The 20,582-nt window shown below is 30.3% G+C and overlaps 1 protein-coding gene across 2 annotated transcripts in view; it reads left to right on the forward strand.

The window, feature by feature from the left end:
- LOC136977410 (general transcription factor 3C polypeptide 2-like) overlaps positions 1 to 20,582 on the forward strand; it is a 41,851-nt gene that overhangs the window by 14,673 nt on the left and 6,596 nt on the right. For both annotated transcript variants that reach the window (XM_067272879.1, XM_067272878.1), the window contains 11 exons: positions 2,293 to 2,514; positions 2,670 to 2,854; positions 5,047 to 5,404; positions 12,686 to 12,835; positions 12,939 to 12,963; positions 13,041 to 13,116; positions 13,801 to 13,890; positions 15,953 to 16,071; positions 17,263 to 17,476; positions 17,552 to 17,737; positions 19,388 to 19,566. In XM_067272879.1, coding sequence (XP_067128980.1) covers positions 2,293 to 2,514; positions 2,670 to 2,854; positions 5,047 to 5,404; positions 12,686 to 12,835; positions 12,939 to 12,963; positions 13,041 to 13,116; positions 13,801 to 13,890; positions 15,953 to 16,071; positions 17,263 to 17,476; positions 17,552 to 17,737; positions 19,388 to 19,566 — 1,804 coding nt within the window. The remainder of the gene's footprint in view (positions 1 to 2,292; positions 2,515 to 2,669; positions 2,855 to 5,046; positions 5,405 to 12,685; positions 12,836 to 12,938; positions 12,964 to 13,040; positions 13,117 to 13,800; positions 13,891 to 15,952; positions 16,072 to 17,262; positions 17,477 to 17,551; positions 17,738 to 19,387; positions 19,567 to 20,582) is intronic.

A 20,582-nucleotide genomic window follows, 5' to 3' on the forward strand; every position in this document is an offset into this window, starting at 1 on the left:
GATTGTGTTATACCAGCTCTAATTTGATGCTGGTTTTCTTCCACTATCTCTGCAGGGGCCAACCCTGGTTGCTCAGCTGGTTGCTTCGAATCCTGTAGCCCACTTCTCATTAGATGGCCAGGAACCCCATCACATGACGCAGTCCTTAATGATCCGGTAAAGAATTGTTTCTAGTCCTTTGAACCATGTTGCTCAGTTAGGCACTCTTTGTCTGGCTTCTTGACAGTGACCTGTCTGTTATGGTTGCACACCTATACAGCATAGTCCACTGTGTCCTCAAAGCACACAAGCCCACCACCACAAGGTCATGTGCCTGTGGGGGATTATTATTATTATTATAAGAATTTAAACTAAGTTGTTTTAAACAGTGATATAAAAAATAATAATTTCACTACAGCCTTCACTCTTTAGGCTTAGTAAACACTAGTGTTGTGTGTTCTCCAAAGACAATTTAGGCTTAGTAAACAGAACACTAGTGTTTACTAAGCCTAAATTATAGAACGAGATATGGTTTCATCAAACAGATACAGCATTCTTATTAAAACAAGAAGCCAATTACATTAAATTTGTAATATTAAAGTCTTTAAGATTTTGTGAGAAGCTGGGGATTGAGGCATGAACCTTTTTTTTTTTGATCAGCGACAGATTGGTAAGGCCTGCTCACAGCATCACTGGATGGCTTTTATTCATAGTTTGGTGCAAGAACATGATCTTACGTCAGATTCTTTTTCTGACACCAGTTAAGAAATAACACGTCTTAACTCACGATTCTCGTATCTTAACCTTTATCAGAGGGCTTTAAATTGAGTGGGGAGAGCCACATGTAAGTTGATAGGGTGCCCAGTTTGAATGATTGAAATCAATGCCAATTTAACTAAACAACAAATTTAATAAACTAAAAGAAAAGTGTATGATACAATAACCAGCTACAATTACAGTTATATGCAGGCTCAAGCATTTATATATATATATACTGATATCTATTGGATTAAATTCTATGTACTATGTATACTAACTCTAACTTAATGTCTAAGTGACCGAGAAAGAGAGTTTACAATTCCTAAGTACCTCTATTGAGTAGATGAACAGTTGACCTCTTGTAGTATTGGGTCATTGTCAGCCTTTGTATGGAGAATGGTGAACTAGCCTTGGGTTCTGGCTTTGGGGAGAGTGTCCACATGGAGTACAATGGGACAGGGAGCCTTAAGAGCCACCTGTTACTAAGGTGGAGTCAGCTTTCTTCTATTATGTCCACTTTCCTTGTATTATGTCTGCCTGGAGTATGGTGAGCCGAACCATAGTCTGTGCCTACTTCTTCTGGGGGTGCTTCCCCAAAGGTCATCTGTGCGGCTGTTATATCTCCATCAGGTGTGGTAATTCGGTAATGTGACTCTCTGTTGTTCTCTTGCCATTGTGGAATTATTTTAACTGTCGACGTTCCTACTTGTCAACAACTGGATAATGTTGACGATTTAACTTAATGTTTACGTGTTCTTTATTTATTGGACCCGTGAGAAGACGAAAATACCATAAATTGGGAAAAACTTTTATTCCACATTATAATGAATTGGATTATTAACTCGTGGATCTCACAGTTTTGTAAAAATAATTTCAATACAGTTTTTCATTCTGCAGCCATGATCTATAAAACATGACTGCAAGTTGAAGAAATGTATTGGAATTTTATATAAAATTTCAACAGATCTTCAAAAATGTTATGACCTCTTTATAATAATTTGAATATTGAATGAAATATATCAAATTTTTTTATTCATAATTTAAATGTAGTTATTTAATAATAATTAAATTGATGAATCTCCATTTATCTTTAACAGCTATATTCTGTAAGTTGAGTTAAATAGAGTTAATGAACTCTGTGAGATTGGGACAGTAAACCCTTGCTTAATTAAACAGGATGGAATGTTTATGAGAATCTCCTTTTCTGTCAGGCTCCTGATACCAGTTAGAAAAGTTTATTGCATTCTAACTTGCATTAAAGTGAATTAGTTAGTTTAAATTAGTTTGAATAGTTTAAAATGCAAGGAAGGGTTACAATTTGACGATGAAGTTAGGCAAATAAACAAAAATATAATAGGAAATTAAACATATTTATTTAAACTATCAATACTATAATAATATTTTAAAAATACCTTTCAGAAAGCAAGTAAACATATTCTGTCTATCATTATATCTGTATTTTTATTATATTTATTTATTTTTTAGTTAAAAATATTAAAATTTAATGTAAAAATATATAAATATAACTAATAAGCTATTATTTACAATTTTTAGGTCATTCCCTGTGAAGTATGTGGCAAACAGTTGCGTCCTAGCAGCATATATGCACACATGCGTTTTATCCATTCTGATGAAAATATCAAGAAAGCTAAGTCAAAAAAAAGTGATGATATTCAGAAAAGCAAAAGATCTAAGGTTTCTGAGAACAATCTTATAAAACCTAATTCTGAAGATTTAAATCATTTATCTGAAGAGGTAAAGAAGGATGTACCTGAAGTGAGTATAATTGCTAAATTCAATTCAATGCATTTTAAGCATTTAAAGATAAAAGAAACTTCTAATCAACTATTTAGAAATGTAATTGAATAAGTGAATTTATAGATTTTTTTTAAATGTAAATAATAATAATAATAATAATAAAATTTTTATAGCTTATTCCTTGTGAAGTCTGTGGCAAACAGTTGCGTCCCAGCAGCATATATGCACATATGCGTTTTATTCACTCCAATCAAGATACTGAATTTTCTGACTTGAAAACGTTAGAAAATAATAATCAATGTGATGCTGGTGTTCCAAATAAAACACAACGTAATGGTGATAGGAAAAGTAAATGCAGGTCTGTTTTATGGTGTAATAGTTTTATAAAACTTTTTCTTTTAAATGAAGTTTGAAACTAATTACAAAAATATTTATTTGTTTTATCATACTGATTTGAGTTGTATTTTATATGTAAGGAACTTTCTAAAACACTTTGATTTAAATTATTTTTATAATTATAAGAATTGAGGACATCAATGACAGCTAACAAGGGAACCCCAGCAGTTTGTCATCACCACTTTCAATGAAATTTTGTGGATGTGTAGTATTTACTTGTATTTATACCAAAGCCACAGGACCCACTATTCAGGCATTCTCAAAAAATTAGGATAAAAGATTCTCCAACCATAAATACCAATAAGGAAGACTGATTCATGAAGTAGTGGTGTGGTCTGATTAGTTAAGGTGTCACATGAAAAGGTTTTGTTTTTTGATTTGATTCCCATATATGAGGATTTTTTTCCACTTATAACTTAATCTTATTATTTTAAAATTTCTTACGTACAATTTTTATGCTATTTTAATTATTGACTGTATAATTTGTTATTCATTATAAAATATCACAGTATTTAATTTCTTTTTCTATAATTTAAGTTTTCATTTTCACCCGAAAGTTCGAAATTATATATACATATGCAAGAAATATTACAATGACTGTTTCACGATATCATAGCATTTTGGATAGTATTTTACCATAAAAACAGTTAAAACAATGGCTCATTGTACCAAACACATACAATCATTGCTACTTCATTTACACAGTTTTTACATTTTGTTTTAACAACACAGAGTAAAAAATAAATTTAACGTTTTAAAAAAAAAATTGTTGTGTGTGTATTATTTGAAATTTAAACTATGCATATTTTAACATGTCAAAAGAAACTGGTGTGCTCAACTGGTTATGAATTAGAGATTGTATTTTAATAGCAATTTTGCTATTGGTTTTAAGAAGATAATTACAATTTTGTAATTTTTTGATAAAATTTTTAACCTGTCTTTTAAAACAAACATTGACAAAGAGGAGTATGTTTCAGCAGTATAATTTTTAATTGACAAGATGGAATATCTTCATCATGTGCAAAAATTTCATCATGTACAGTACTTGAGTTTGTTTGAACACCCCACAAATCTATAATTAATAAAAACTTATCATCTTTTACATATGACTGCAATATTTCAATTAAGAAGTCTATAAATTTTTTAGACATTCTTAATAATAAATTTCTTCAGATTTTAATAAATCTACATTACATTAAATAATACAAAATGTAATTATAATGTTATATGGACTTCCTAAAAATGGAGTGATCAAAGTAAAAAAATATGTTTTCAATGACCTTAAAAGCTGTATGTAAGAAATTTAAAATAATAAGATTAAAAATTATAGTTGTAAAAATAATCCTCTCATATGGGGATTGAACCCAAAAACGAAATCTTTGCATGTGATGCCTTAAATACAAGTAAATACTATATATCCACAAAATTTCATCGAAATTGTTGAATGAAATCTCGCAGATTCCCTTGTAAGTGTTTTTTCTTGATTATTTGTAAAATGCTTTAGGAAAATTACTGTAATTTCCTCTAACCTGCACAAATACATATCCTGCAAATAATTGGTGAAACAAAAATAAAAATGTTGCTTAACCCTCACCACCACATTCCTATTTCCATAGATAATACATATACATAAACCATACCTCTGAAGTTTCTTTTGAAAATGTATTACTTAGGGGCCATCCATAAATTACGTAAGGGTGATCTAATAGTTGCTCCACAAAAAGCATCTTAGTGATCTTAGCTAGAATTGTATTAACAGAACTGCCAGACTGCTGGCCAACTTTAGAATAACGCTTTAGAAAGATGAAACAATTTAATAACTATACAAAACCAAATAAATACAAGAAATTACAGAAAGCACATTTTAAAAGGTGCATTGATTAATTCACCTTAGCTCCTATTTTATAATTACATGTACAATCTTTTTTGAAATTTTAGTGTTAGAATCATCCAGTATTTCCCAATTACTATATTACATGATTTTGACACAAGTAACATTACCGTAAATGTAGTTATACTTTTGTGTAGATTGAGAAGATACTATATCTAATACTCTGTATGTGGACATTTAATTTTTTATTAAAATCTTTTATTTTTAAGCTATTGATTATTTTGGGATGTTGTTTATTGATTATTTTGTTTAATTAATCTTAGGGCTAAAGCTTTTCTAAAAGTGTTTCTCAAGGATAATGATGTATCACACACTGATAAGAAATTAATTAAATCTAAAGATAAAGACTTTGTTATAGAAGACAACAAATTATCTTCTGATTCTGATTTGGGAAGTGAAGAAATTGAATCAGATGATGATCACTATTTGAAGACTGATACAGTCGAAGGCAATATGTTTATTCTGGAAAATAAAAAGTTGAGTAGGACTGAAAAACTTTTAAAGCAATGGGTTGGAAAATATAAAATATTAGAACATGAATTAAAACCAGTGACCAAAGAAATGATGCATGATTGGAGGCAAGAATTAGAAACTTCAGGTGTTGTTATGTGTAAAAATAAGGTAATGTATAAAATATTATTTCTTTAGCAGTTCTAATTGTTTATTGCTTGGGTTTTGTATTTCTAGTAAAAAAATGCTTGTAATTTTATTATTTAAGATTTTGCAATTTGTGGCAGAATCAAAGAAAAGATAATCCTATAAGAGAAAAGACCAGAATAATTTATAACTTCAAATAAATATTGTTTCTCTTGTATGAATGGAAAGATGATAGTTAACAGAAAACGAGTTTAAAATGTAATGTTGAATATCATTTTCATGTATTCTGCTAAAGTAATATGTGAAAACATTGTACCTTGAACTATAGGGTAGTTGTCTAAATGCCTTCATATTCAATGAAATTTAAATAATAGCGAGGTTGAGGCCGACGTACACGTTTTTGCGTTTAAAACTTTGGTCTCAACTTCACTATTAATGAGTATGAATGCATGTAGACATGATTGAAAGATATTAAATAATAAAATGATAATAATTACATTAGTATGATTTTCTAGCTTTAATTAAATAAATATTAGATAAATATTAAATTATTTACTCCAATTTAATATTTATCTTACTGTGTGATTCTCTGATTTGTCAGAAAACTCTGTTCTATTATATGGATTATACCAGGTATTCATAATTAGAGTACACCTATTTAATGTTATCTGGGAGAAATATTTAGTAGTTGAAATCAACAAAATTTGATACAGTGACATTTCAGAACATGCAGAAGATATTTCTATAGAAAAAATTAATACCAAAATTCATCACTATGGCACTTTTGGCTCTATTAAGCAATAAATATTTTATTTGTACAAGACACTTAACTATATGGAGACTTAGTGATTACTGTTCTTCATTCTGAAGGTGTTAAACATGAAGGCAATGAACTGTATTCAACTGGATCTGATCAAAATCCCAACACATTCAAAATTTAGACATAATTTAAAATCTGACATTGTTCCTACAAATTCTTGGCCAATGAAAATTTTGAAAGGAAGTCTTTGTTAATAAATTTCTGCATATCTCAAGGAACTTTCTATTGACAGTCTTGTGTAATTGAAAAAAGTGAAAAAAGAACAGAAAGGAAATTTAAAATTTATCAAAATGTCTTATGCATGTGAAATGAAACCATATCAAACTAAACCATTTGGTTGCATTTGAACTGTTAAATGTTTCTTTGGACAACATTGAATAGGGATACTTTATGATCACCTAACATTTAGAATATTTTATATATATGTTACAGTAAAAACCCGTTTTAACTAGTTGAAACTAGTTTTTACTGGATGTCATTGTTAAAACTAGAATTTACTTCTAGTCAAAAATGAATTTGAGTTAAAACTAGTTTTAACTCAACAAAACGGGTTTTAACAAAATGGCTTAGTAAAAACTGTTTTGACCAAGGTCATTCAGCTAACACATTCCTATAGTATATGATGAATTTCGTATCCCTTTAACCCTTTTCCCCGACATCTTGTTTACGTTTATTTTGCGATCCCTCCTAGGGCAATATAGGTCAGTCAGGCAATATTATTTTAAAAGTTCACCAAAAATCAAATTATCATTATATCTATATGAAAAAAATCACTTACATTTATTAATATCTTTAGTTTTAAATATGATATTTTTCAATGCATTTTATTAGAAAAATTTATAAGAAAAAAAATAATATATATCAGAACTGACACATAAACTTGATAATTTGTAACATTTTGTGAAAATTAACATTGTCTAATTACATAGTTGTTTGCTGGCACTGAGCCAGAAAGACTTAGAATATTGTTTTGTACAATTCGATATAACACTTATGCATGTATGTTTATTCGTTGTGAAATTATCGCACATTATATCAAACATTTGTTTGAAATCAAAATTTTATACTGCTATCAACTAATATAATGAATTATTATATTTTATTCACTTCATATCGAACGAGATTATATCTGTTGTTAATAAATTTTACAAAAACCGATATTTACCAAAGTAACGATGAATCGGTACCCTCGAAGTTTTGCTTAAAAGCCAGGGTACCGATCGATCGGTGCCTTCAGGGACAAAGGGTTAATTAATGTTAATAACACAGATGTGTGACTAATATTTTCAATAAATATCGTATTAAATAATACAAATGTTTTAATCCCAATCATCACTTTATTTATTTCCCCCAAACATATTTATGTAGCTAAAATTAGTTTTAACTAATGTTAAAAGTTAAAAAGTTAATGTTTGATTTTAGTTTTATCTAAAACCAAAACATGTACAGCAGTAAATTCTAGTTTTAACTAGACAAAATGGGTTATAACAATGACATCCAGTAAAAACTAGTTTCAACTAGTTAAAATGCATTTTCACTAAAAACAGGCTTTTACTATAACATATACATAAATTATATATATATATATATATATATGAAACTATATTTATTATACATGTTTTATTAAAGTCTTCTTCTTCTTCTTCTTCCTCAGCTTTTCCCACTCTATGTAGGGTCGCTGTTTCTGATGAGTCGCCTCCACTGCTCCCTGTCTTGGGCTGCCTCCACATTCAGATGCCTCCCTCTCAAGTCCTCCACCACAAGATCCATCCACCGTCTCCGCGGTCGTCCCCGCCTCCTCCTCCCCCTCACTGACATCTGCATAACCCTTCTTCTCACATACTCTTCTTCTCTTCGTACCACATGACCAAACCACTTCAACCTTGCCTCCTGTATCTTTGCTTCTATGTTCGTAACTTTCACAGTCCCCCTCACACATTCATTTCGAATGTGATCCCTTCTCGTAACCCCACACATCCAGTGGAGCATCCTCATCTCCGCCACCTCCATCCTTTTGACATGGGTTTTCCTCAAGCTCACAGTCTCAATAGCACACAGCATAGCTGGTCTCACCACCACCCGATAAACTTTCCCTTTCAACCTAAGCGGCACCCTCTTATCACATAACACACCTGACATATCCCTCCAATTCCTCCAGCCAGCCTGAATCCTGCCTGTCACCTCCTTATCCACACCTCCATCCTCCGCCACAGTTGACCCCAGGTACTTAAAGGTATTGACTCTGCGAAATACGTCTCCCCTCAACTCCAGATCCCTCTCCCGGGCACCATCCACCTCCCCACTACACATATACACTGTTTTACTCCTACTCACCCTCAAGCCCCTCCCTTCCAACGTGCCCAACCACCTTTCCAATTTAACCCTCAGCTCCTCTTTAGTCTCGGCGCACAGAACGATATCATCTGCATACAACATGGTCCAAGGCGCCTCTTCTCTGACCCCGTCCGTGATCACCTCCATCAGCATGTTAAACAAGAAGGGGCTCAGTGCTGACCCCTGATGTAAACCAACTCCCACCTTGAAGCACCGGGACACTCCAACACAGCTCCTAACCTTTGTGGCCACATCCCTATACAGTTCCTGTATCAATCTAACATACTTTTCAGGAACTAGCTTTTCCCTTAGACACCTCCAGAGTTCTTGTCTAGGCACCGTATCATAAGCTTTCTCCAGGTCAATGAATGCCATATGCAGCTGGGTTTGCTTCTCCCAATATTTTTCCAACATTTGCCGAAGGGCAAAAATGGCATCGACTGTTGACCGTCCTGGCATGAATCCAAACTGCTCTCCTGCAATGGTCACCTCTGCTCTCAACCTTCTGTCTAAAACCCTTTCCAAAATCTTCATCGTGTGGGACATCAACTTTATTCCTCTATAGTTTTTACACTCTTGAACATCCCCTTTTCCTTTGTAGATAGGTACAAGTATACTTTCTCTCCATTCGTTAGGTATTTCCTCCTGCTCAAAGACTTTTTTGAATAGGTCCCATAGCAGGTCAATGCCCTTCCTCCCCAATGACTTCCACACCTCTACAGGAATTCCATCCGGGCCCTCCGCTTTACCGTTCTTCATCCTCTTTAGGGCCCTTTCCACTTCTTCTCTGGTTACCATCTGTACCATGCCCATGTTTTGGCTTCCTTCCTCTCTGTTCTTTGTTTCATTCTCTGTATTCAAAAGTCCCTCAAAGTATGCCCTCCATCCTTCTCGTATGTCGTTCTCCCTTCGAAGGACCGTCCCCGTTGTGTCCTTGATCTGCCTTACATGCGAGATGTCCTTCGTTGCCCTATTCCTGATTTTGGCTAAACGATATATTTTCTTCTGTCCTTCCCTTGTATCCAACTCCTCGTATAAATTCGCATATGCTCCTGCCTTTGCCTGTGCCACTACTCTCTTAGCTTCACGCTTTGCCGTTTTATACGCAAATCTATCTTCCTCAGTACGTGACCTGTCCCACTTCCGTTTTGCCTCCTTCTTTACCTGAACAACTTGTTGCACATTTTCATTCCACCACCAACCTTCCTTTTGCACCCTAATCTTTCCAGATGTTACACCAAGCACCTCCTCCGCACAGTTCCTGATAGCCTGGGCATTATATGCCCACCAGTCCTGCACCCCCTCCCATTCTTGCGAGATTTGTAGCAGCACCCTCTCCACATACTCCGCCCTCGCCCTCTCCTCCCTCAAACGAAACCACTTGATTTTCTTCATCTGTGTATTTCCACTTTTCCTATACATTCTTAACTTCATGTCTATGCACATCAACCGATGTTGCGCCGATACCTGATCTGTTGGTATAACCTTACAGTTTATCACCGTCGCAAGGTGCTCTCGTCTAGTAAGGATATAGTCAATCTGCGAACTATGAGGCCCACTGTTGAAAGTTATCAGATGACTGTCCTGCTTGGTGAAAAACGAATTCACAATCCCCAGATCAAAAGCCACAGCAAAACCCAATATACTCTCCCCCTCCTTGTTGGGTTCCCCAACCCCATGGCCTCCATGGATCCTTTCATAGCCCATGTTCCGCCCCCCTATGTGCCCATTGAAGTCGCCTCCCACAATTACTCTCTCCCCTCCTTCCAGTGTCCTCATTTCTTCATCCAATTCACTCCAAAAACATTCTTTCTCCTCTGTTGCACATCCTACCTGGGGTGCGTACACACTAAACACCACAAGTAGATCATCTCCAAAACTCAGTTTCATTCACATCATCCTATCACCTCTCCTGTACACCTCTAGTACCTTGCTCCTCCACTTGCCAGCCACCACTATTCCAACCCCATTTCTTCCATTCCTGTTTGCACTGCTATAAAACAATTTACATCCATCTCCAAGTTCCTTCGCCTTGTCTCCCCTCCACCTCGTTTCTTGCACGCACAGTACATCAATCCTCCTTCTCCGCATCATATCCACCACCTCCATTCCTCTTCCCGTCATACTTCCCACATTCAGTGTTCCCACTCTCAACACCTTTTCCTCATGTAGGGCTTGCTTCTTTAACCTTCATCCGCCACTGGTGAGGTAGCCCTTGCCCACTTTTCGCAGTTTTAGGGCAATCTAGCTGCGCGTCGCCTACAGGGTACGCCCTAGTTCTCCTTCTATCACAGTTTCTGAGACTCATCATGTAGTTTTGGCAAGATGTTTTACGGCCGGATGCCCTTCCTGACGCCAACCTTCCTCCTTTATCCGGGCTTGGGACCGGCAACAGCCATTTTCAGGGCTGCGTAAAAGACAATAAATATTCGATAAAATCGATTAATTTCACTTCGAACGAATTTCAACCAATTCAAACGACCTTCGAACGTTTAAATTCAACCAATTTAAACGTTCCAAACTGAATACAAAACATTACTTTAATAAAACATACATGTTTTATTAAAGTAATGTTTTGTATTCAGTTTTGTGTTTATTTTTTTTGTGCTATCAGATTGTAAAGGTGAAATTTGGATATTAAAAAGAAATCTTTATTGACAATTAACTGAACAATGATATAGTTCAGTCTTGTAGGCAATCAACATCAATATCAATCAAATCTTACCACTTTTGCTGCAAACTTTAGAATGACTGGGGTTTTCCTTTGAAGAAAGTTTTCAGTGTTTGGTGTTGTCATTTGTCATTGAATTGTATAATGGTGATATAGTTCTGCAGGGCATTAAATAGATGGTAGTCTGTTAGTTCCACGTCTGGACTGCTGTGCATTGTGACCACTTATGAGGTGATAGAACAACAGCATGCAAATGTGTTTTTTCAAAATTTTTTTGTTGTCAGACATTGCTGATCAGTCTATTTCCAATGAAATATGTGATGAAATACTCTTTGGTTACTCTGTTGTATATACCCTCATCAAACATTCTATGGCATTTTTCCCAGTCATTTCTAGAAAAAAAAAAAATTTAAATGTATAAATTTCACCTTTATGACCTGATATATTTATATGCAGCACAGCAATCTATAACTTTTCAGAAATCCTCAATTGATGATATACTTACAATTACAAATTTACTTAATCATAATAAATTTATATTTATAAAAATATGTAAATTATTAAAAGCTATTCAGTGAAATCTATCAATTAATATCCTCATTACTGGAAAAAAAATGTTTGGATCAATTTTTTATGTGAAATTGGATGACAAGATGATGATGATATTTATGAAAGTACATCTTAGGATCTGTTTGGAAATGCTTACCAGTTCAACTGCTAAGACCAGACATGATTTTAAAATATTACCTATAAAGTTTCTGCTGATTTACGGATTGCTACCAGACTCACTGAGGATGGGTTGGAGAGAGATCGACCAAATATTGATCACATCATTCAATGCACTAATCAACCAATTGGAGTTTGTTTGGAAATGCTAACTGTTGAGGGTAAGGGAAGTGGTAGCAGTAATGGATGTCATCAGTGTTATTGATTGATACATTTTTGAGTGCAAGATTAAGCTTTTGGTTGCACTTAACCTAATGAATTAGTGAATTGCCTATAATTACAGTGAATTAATATGTTTCTGTATTGTCATGACATTTTTCTCAAAGCTTCTTTGAAGCATATAATTTTCCACTTTCAGAAAGTGTTTGACTTAAAATTACAACCCTCACCCACTTTTGTGCATTAGGTACCATTTTAATTATTAACTAACTGTGCTTTCAGACTGATGAGTCTGATTGCAACCGAAGCATCATTGGAAACTTAATCAGTAACAATTTTGAATGACGTCAGTTTCACTTTTAAGCATAGTGACATTGAATAGCTAAGTTATATACTATTGTCCATTTAAATTTTTTATATAATAGTAAGGTTTATTAACATAAAACCTAATAATAATAATTCTGTTCAGTTAGAAAAATTACCTTGAATATGATGTCAAGTTAACTGAATATAAAAAGAAGATAAATATATATTTTATTATTAAAACTAGATTATAAATGATTTTAATGTTTTAAAATTACCCATTTTCTTACAGGGCTGTGAAAAACTATTTACAACAACATTAGGAATTAAATATCATGCTCCTCGCTGTCAGAATGATAAGAATTTTGAATGTCTTATCTGTTTAAAAATTTTCAAATATAAAAAAACATCTCTCTTGGCTCATATGGAAAATTATCATAAAGTATGTATGAAACATTTAATTTACAACATGATTTAACAGCAGTGATTAGTTTATTGCTGACAATAACTGATGAATTAATAATTAACTTATTTTATTTTAACAGTGTCTTTCTGAAAATAAAGAGATAGGTAAACTTGTTTTATTTAATTTGGAATTAGATGTTTCTTTTTATTTTAATTTAAAAAATAAACTTAAATTTTTTTAGCAAATAAGGATAAGTGTAAAAAACAGAAAGCTAGCCTGGGATTATATTGGTCTTCCTCAAAAGAAAGTTTTGATTTGTAAGTTAATTTAAAAACAAAATAATAAATTTTTAGTAAAATATTTAATAACTAAACTATGTTAATACTTGCTTTTATCTTTAATATTCTTTTTGAAAAATTTTGACAATAGAAAAACTGTTGGAGAGGATATATCAAATAAACATTTTTTTAAATCACACAACATACACACAACATACATACAGGATGGTTATAAAGTAACTTGACCAACTACCAACTAGCAGTAATTTCAGGGTGAGGAATCGATTGAAACTTTTGCAGGATAAGTACAGGGTGAATTTTTGACTCGATAGAAATTGAGTTAAAAAATAAAAAGTAATTTTTCTTTAATATTGTGTCTGGAGGATTTTTTATTTTCAAACATTTATTTGAACTCCAATCTAGATAAAATGAAAATTGTTCAATGAATAAATTAGTAGATGCCTTTGAGACAGGCGAGGATGTGTGCTTGCAAGATGGTAAGGTGAATTCATTGTTGAAAATAACAAATTTATTAAGTTATAGGAGAGAAATTGAATTAACATCAATTGATTTTTATTTGAAATATATTCTATTGAAAAGTTTAAAGTTAATATTTCTCAATGGTATTAAAAAACTGACTAGCTACTGGATATTTGAATAGATATAATTACAAAATATTATGGTATCAATTTGTTGTATTAATAGCTAATTTCATTTTTATAGGCATATGAAATATGTATTGAGATACAATAAATCTGATGCATTTAAAGAATGGAAACCAAAACTAAAGGCTTGGGAACTGCTTTCAGAAAGGTTAGGTTTTTTTATAGTTTTATCATAAAAATTTGAAATAAACATTTTGCATTAATGAAACTTTAAATCATGATGAATACGTATTATATTTAATTAAATTGTTTAATTGTTTAATCCGTATATAGCTATATAGCATATATATATTATATAGAATTCCATTATCAATGGAATATGGACTTTCTATGAAATTAAGAGAAATTATTAATTAGTATTTTTAATTAGATCAGATTTTAAAGTTATTGGGATTTTCCTATTCTCTGCTAAAATTTGTTAGATGGTTTGATACAAATATTATGAACATAATCAAAATAACATCATAAATTTTTCAGACTGCCATTTCATAAGCAAGTTGAATAATAATAAAAATGAATAATTTAAAGTTTTATTTTTGATAGCATGACATTTTCGTATATCATCTTATAATAGGAATATTTACTTTGATTTGAAAAAATTTTTTTATTTAAATACATCTTAAAACAAATTCCTTTTTATTTGAAAATAATTTGGAATATTATTAATACAAAATGGATGTTGTGAATTATGTAAACTATTTACCTTTCTAGAATTCAACTTTATAAATCAATATTTTTTACATTTATTTTTTGTCTGCAGAGTTTTCAGAATATAAAGAATTTTAAGATTGTAATTAATGCAAAAGATGATGATATAGATAATTTTCAGTGCACATATATTATAAAAATTTATATACTAACACACTAAGTAATTTAGTGTATTAAATAAAATATTTGTGAATGATATTCTCCTTTCCAAGGGTTACTAATCCAAAAGAAAGTAAGAATGATTGATTAATGTATTCTTAATAATAATTATTTTTATTGAATTATTCAAAATAAATTTTAAAATAATGAAATAAGTAATTGTTCAATAAATGATTGTTTTAATGATGATATTGTGTGTAACTGATAACTTACATTAAATTAAATATGTTTGTATCTGATCAGCACCATATCTAGGGCCCAGCAAAAGGGCATATGCAGGAGTGCAAATTCTGGTAAGCACAATCAACAAAGTGATTCTTAGTATTTTGATATATCTAGTAGATATTTGGGGACATGAAATCAGAATCTTGTCCTGGGGGCCAATGACCTTAGCTTTGAACTGTATTTGATAAACATTAGAACAAGATAAGTAATAGTCTTGGTTTTCTTGGCTTTCCATTTAAATATCAGCAGTTTAAACTAATGCATTGTGAGTAAATAACAAAGCAATTAACATTTAAAACACTGGTTGAGAATGATGATGATAATTAATAATGATTGTGTATTACCAGATACATGTTGAGTTTGATAGGGCAAAAAAAGAGCTTAAATATCTATTTAGTTGAAGATGATGATGATGATGATAACCAAATTTGATTACAATAACTAAAGTTTTATAAACTTTTATAAATGTATTTGAATTTCTGTTTTTGTGGGACTTGCTAAATCTGATGACATTAAACTAACAATAACTATGATTTACAATCATTAAAGTCTGCTGTGTGTTTTTCTTAATTTGAATATTTCTTGAATTGTAGTAACTAAATATTTAATTATAACTACTTATTAATTGTATATGTTACAAAAAAGTAAAATTAAAAACTTATTTTTTAATTAATCAGAAAATTTAGCTTATTTTCTAGAAAAAAAGTAATTACAATGAATTTAATTATTACATTTGATATGAAATATTTCACTAATCATTAGAAAATTGTTTTAATAGTATTGTGACATTATGAAATTAGTCCATTTTAATTGATTTTTTTTAAGAACCACATAATATAGTAGCATTTATAAGAATTTCTAATGTAATAATAATGTAGCAAGGGTTCACAGCTTAACAGGTATGAAAATTTGAGTCATAGCAGAGTTATAAGTTAAGATACTAAAGCTTTTAAGATTTGTGTAGGAAATGGTGTGCACCTCTGAACATAACAGATGTACACTGACATTAAAAATATGTAAGTGATAAAGACATTTTCATGGACTGTCTTTGACTATAATTATAAATATTAACATATTTTTAAATATATATTATTAATTTTTTTATTTAAAAATTTCAGCGCTATTGAAAAATATTTGCCTCTAGAGAGAATTTCTGCTAAAATTCGAATAGGAACAAATGAAGAATCTGAGGCACAGTGGCATCAGTTAAAATTATTTGAAAGTCTTCCTATTACAAGTATATTAATTTATCATTTTTGTAATATTGGATTAACTAGTTTTATTTTTTTAATATTTATAATAAAAAATAGATGAGACATAAAATCTAATGCAAATCAAAATTATGAAATTTTATTACTGTTGACTTTAAAATTAAATAAAATAGATTTTTAATAGATAAGCTATAAATATTTTACATTATTGAAATGTGTATAACTAATATTGATATAATAAAGCAAATAATATGCCATTAACAATGAGCATAACAATTTGGGAATATACAGATATTTTTGGCTTAGTTAACAGGGCATTTTCAGGAATAAATAGACATAAGAGGAATGCTAGTGCTCCTGTTACCTCATTTTCCTATCCTGCAGTAGCAGAGTAGAGTATGATATCAACTGATAATGCAAAAGATTAAGAAGAAACTGCCAGGACAGCAAATGTTTGTGTCTGTCTTTGTTCCTGCTGTTTATACATGTATTTGTAATGATTATAAACATTTGCACTCTTCTATATACATATATTGGTTAATAAAAGGTGGAAAACAGTTCTTGTGAAATAATTAATTCAAAAAATTTTTAACTACAAAATTAACTACAGTAGCTAGTTTTTTATTTCTTTTCTTGGTGGCATTAATTTTCTAGCTGAAAAGATGATTTATTTTAATGATTTTTCTAGTGTATGACATACTGAGTTGTTTTCTTGTCAAAATATTTCACATACAAACATATTTTCTCTAGTTGTTTTTAAATGAAATTTATATTTTATTAAGAAACTAATAAATTCTTATAAGTAATAAACTAATAATAACAGAAAATCAAGAAACTATAAAAATGAAAAAGTTGAAAAAACAAAATTGTGCACTTCAAGTAACTGAAAAGTTTTATTCCGAAACATTTTCCATCTCTAATTGGATCATCTTCAATTCACATATCAATTGAATGTTGATTAGATACTAAAAACATTTTTAAACACAGCTTTTTAGATATGTAAAGAAACAAGTAATTTTATCTTTATCACATTTTATTCAGTTGCATCAATTTGTATAGTTCCAAAATCAAAAGCATTCAAATTTTTTTATTTTGTTTAAAATGTTAAATATCAGATTTATGTTTTGTTGAAATGTTAAAAATTGAAACTTTAAAATGCTGAATGAAAATCAAAAATTTTATTTCATATTTTGTAATAATCTCTTTAAAAATTTCAGATGAATACTCTAGTAGGACATTCTATGTAGGAGGACCAATCTGGGCTAGTGCATGGTGTCCCACGCCCATAAACGTTACATCTGCACAATATGTTGCTCTGAGCTGTTGTCGAGATTCTAATGAATATCATAACTTTGTTCCAGATAAATTGCAGCCCACACTCATACAGATATGGGATGTTGGATTGACAGAATATGAGAAAAATGATACAAAGTAAAAATAAAATTTATTAAAATCTTCATTTTAATTTTGCATATTGTTTGATTTATATTTCATTTTATAATACAGAGAATTCAAATTGCCAAACTTTATCGGTATAGCAGTTGATCAAGGAGAAATCTGGGACATGGTATGGTGTCCAAGCGGATGCTGGGAAGATTCATCTCTGTATAAAAATACATTGATAGATGAAATATTGCCTCGACTTGGTTTATTAGCTGTTGCTTGTAGTGATAGCTGCATAAGAATTTATAGGTACTTTATCATTTATTAATATTATAAAATTTATAGTGAAAGCTTAAAAATTTATACAAAGTAATAAACTAACAAAACAACTGCATAGTTGACAATCACTTAACACAAACAAAAGAGCTTCTGATCTTTTTAGATTAATAGAAGAGTGTCTTATATTAACGATTTGAAAAAATTAAAATTTTAAATTTTCTAAAAATACTGATTGTACAATTAAAGTTTAAGACTTCACATACTTAACAATGTTGATGAATTAGCATGAGAGTTACATAATTGATGACTGTGTAACTCTGTTTTGTTAGCTTATGTTAACTGCACTTTATATATAAATTTTTATTGTGTTACATTATTGATACATTAAAATTAACAAAATAAAATGAAATAAATATTTAAGTAATTTTAATCAGCATAAAAGGTTGAAAAGTTTTTATTTCTTAGCTAATAATAGTTCAATTTTTGTTGAGAGAATTTGTTTCAATTTTACCAGAAATTTATATTTGGGCTTTTTTCATCAGTCAACAAGCTAATTGATAAATAGCTAATTAAAAGTATATTATTTGAAATATTAAAATAGTGTTTATTTTCAGTATATTTTTATATTGGCAAGTTAATTTATTTTCAGATTTTATAGAATGAATTTTGTACATTCAAAATTTCTATAAAATTTAGTAATAAACAAAAACATTTTTATCTATTACTTTTTGATTTTATCTTGAAGTTTTTATGTTGTGTATAAGTAATTTAATTGTTGCATAATGCCAAGTGATGACAGTGCAAAGTTAAAACTATTTCTAGTCTTTTCTTACCTTGCTGCAGGTTGATAAATGTTAAGCAACAAATGATGATAAAGTATTTTTGTGTTATGAAATTTTTTCAACAGTTTTGTTTTCAAATAATTAAGAAATGTTACGTAAAATGCATTATTCATTTTGTTTTAAGTTATGAATATTTAATACAAATTTTTATATGTAGTTTAGAAAATATTTATTTATTCAAATAATGTAGAAAATCATTCGTTTTAATACATTCTGACTTTTCAAAATATATTATGTTTAGTACAGAATTAATTGTATTCAACAGTCAAATATACAAATATTTTTACTTGGAGGTTTCCTTACCCCATGAGAAGAGCCATCATCTATCATCTTTTATTAATAATTAAATAAATAACAGTTAATATATAATTTTATGTATTTGTAATCTATATATTATGAATATTTTGTATTTGCAAAACATGATATTTATTTTAAAATTAAACAATTTTATCTTAAAATGTTAATAATCAAGTAATATATATATATATATAAATCTGTATATCTTATAACAAAAAGTATATGTATTTTTTTCTTAAAGTTTTGATAGATTCATTTACAAATCAATATTATTTTAGATGAAAATTTTATAATAAAATTAATTTAGATTTTAATAATTTATGAAATGCAGATATGAAATTTCAGAGTGCTTATCTCTGAGTTTTGAAATAAATAATTTATTTATTTATATGGAGTCATCTTATAGAAATGATTCCATATCTCCATATCAGATGATTCTTCCAAGAGGCTTGTATAACTTTCTTTGGCTTGTCTTTTTTGCTATGCATTTTGGCATAACAAAGAAGAAATACTAAATAAATTAAACTTTTTTAAATTCCAGTATTCCCCATCCTGAATTTTTAAAGAAGAATTCATCAAATAATATCTATCAAACTGAAGCTATTGTCTTGAAGATATCAGAAGAGTGGTTGGGACCTCAAAGTGAACTTGGTGTTTGTACCTGTGTTGATTGGCAAACCACAAATGATAATAGATTTATTGCTGGTGGTTTTGCTAATGGTAAGTCATTGCTATATTTTATTTTTAATTACTGATTTCTTGCTAATATTTTCCAAATAATTTAGACATTCAATATTCTTGCAAAACAATATTATAAAATAATTGTACATAATCTACATATTCATATAAGCTCTATCAAATACACTTTATTTTTTTGTTTGAAATCATTTACAAATTTACATGAAAGACGAGACCAGATATGGAAACCTTAGGGGCAGAAGGCCCCAATTAACTGTATAAAGACTATAAAGACTTCAGATTCAAACTGGAAATCATGTTATTTCAATTCAAAAATTTTCCCCTGAAAGGAGTTAGAGTTGTGCCAGTCATCTATCTATTGTTAAGTCTTTGGTATTATTCATATATATATATGAAATATAAATACAGTAGAGCATCGATTATCCGACTCCCGATCAACCGTCACATCAGTTAACCGACCGCGTTCTAGTTGGCAAATTCAATTGTCCTCTAGTGATGTGGCGCTACAATATTTGGCTACGTCTTGGCTACTTTAATAATATTTTTGTTAAATTTTTGCATGTTTTAGCTGGAAACGCTGGCTCGACCATGAAAGGGAGGCCAGTATTTAAACGAGGTTTAATTTTCTACTTTTTCCTTTATTTTTGTATTTATTTTGTGCAAAATAAAGAAATAATTTTTAATGATACGATAGCGACGATTATTATTTTAAAAAAATTTTTGTTAGGCTTAACATCGATGAAAATTCAACGCGAAGTAGGTTAATAGCAATATACTAATATACTGATTACATGGGATATACTACTATACTAATAATGTATTTTTTCATACTTTTCGGTTATCCATTTTTTCAGTTATCCGACCAACCCCAGTCCCCAATTGAGTCGGATAATCGATGCTCTACTGTAATATAAATCCAATTTAATGAATTTAGAAATCAAATTCACTCATATAATAATATACATTTTATTGGGAAAAAGGGATGTCTGTAACTGATTAGTTGCATAAAGGTATGATGAATAATGCCTAAATGTTAT

This window comes from Centruroides vittatus, unplaced genomic scaffold (assembly GCF_030686945.1).
Source record: "Centruroides vittatus isolate TY-2023 unplaced genomic scaffold, ASM3068694v2 contig_459, whole genome shotgun sequence".
Taxonomy (NCBI): domain Eukaryota; kingdom Metazoa; phylum Arthropoda; class Arachnida; order Scorpiones; family Buthidae; genus Centruroides; species Centruroides vittatus.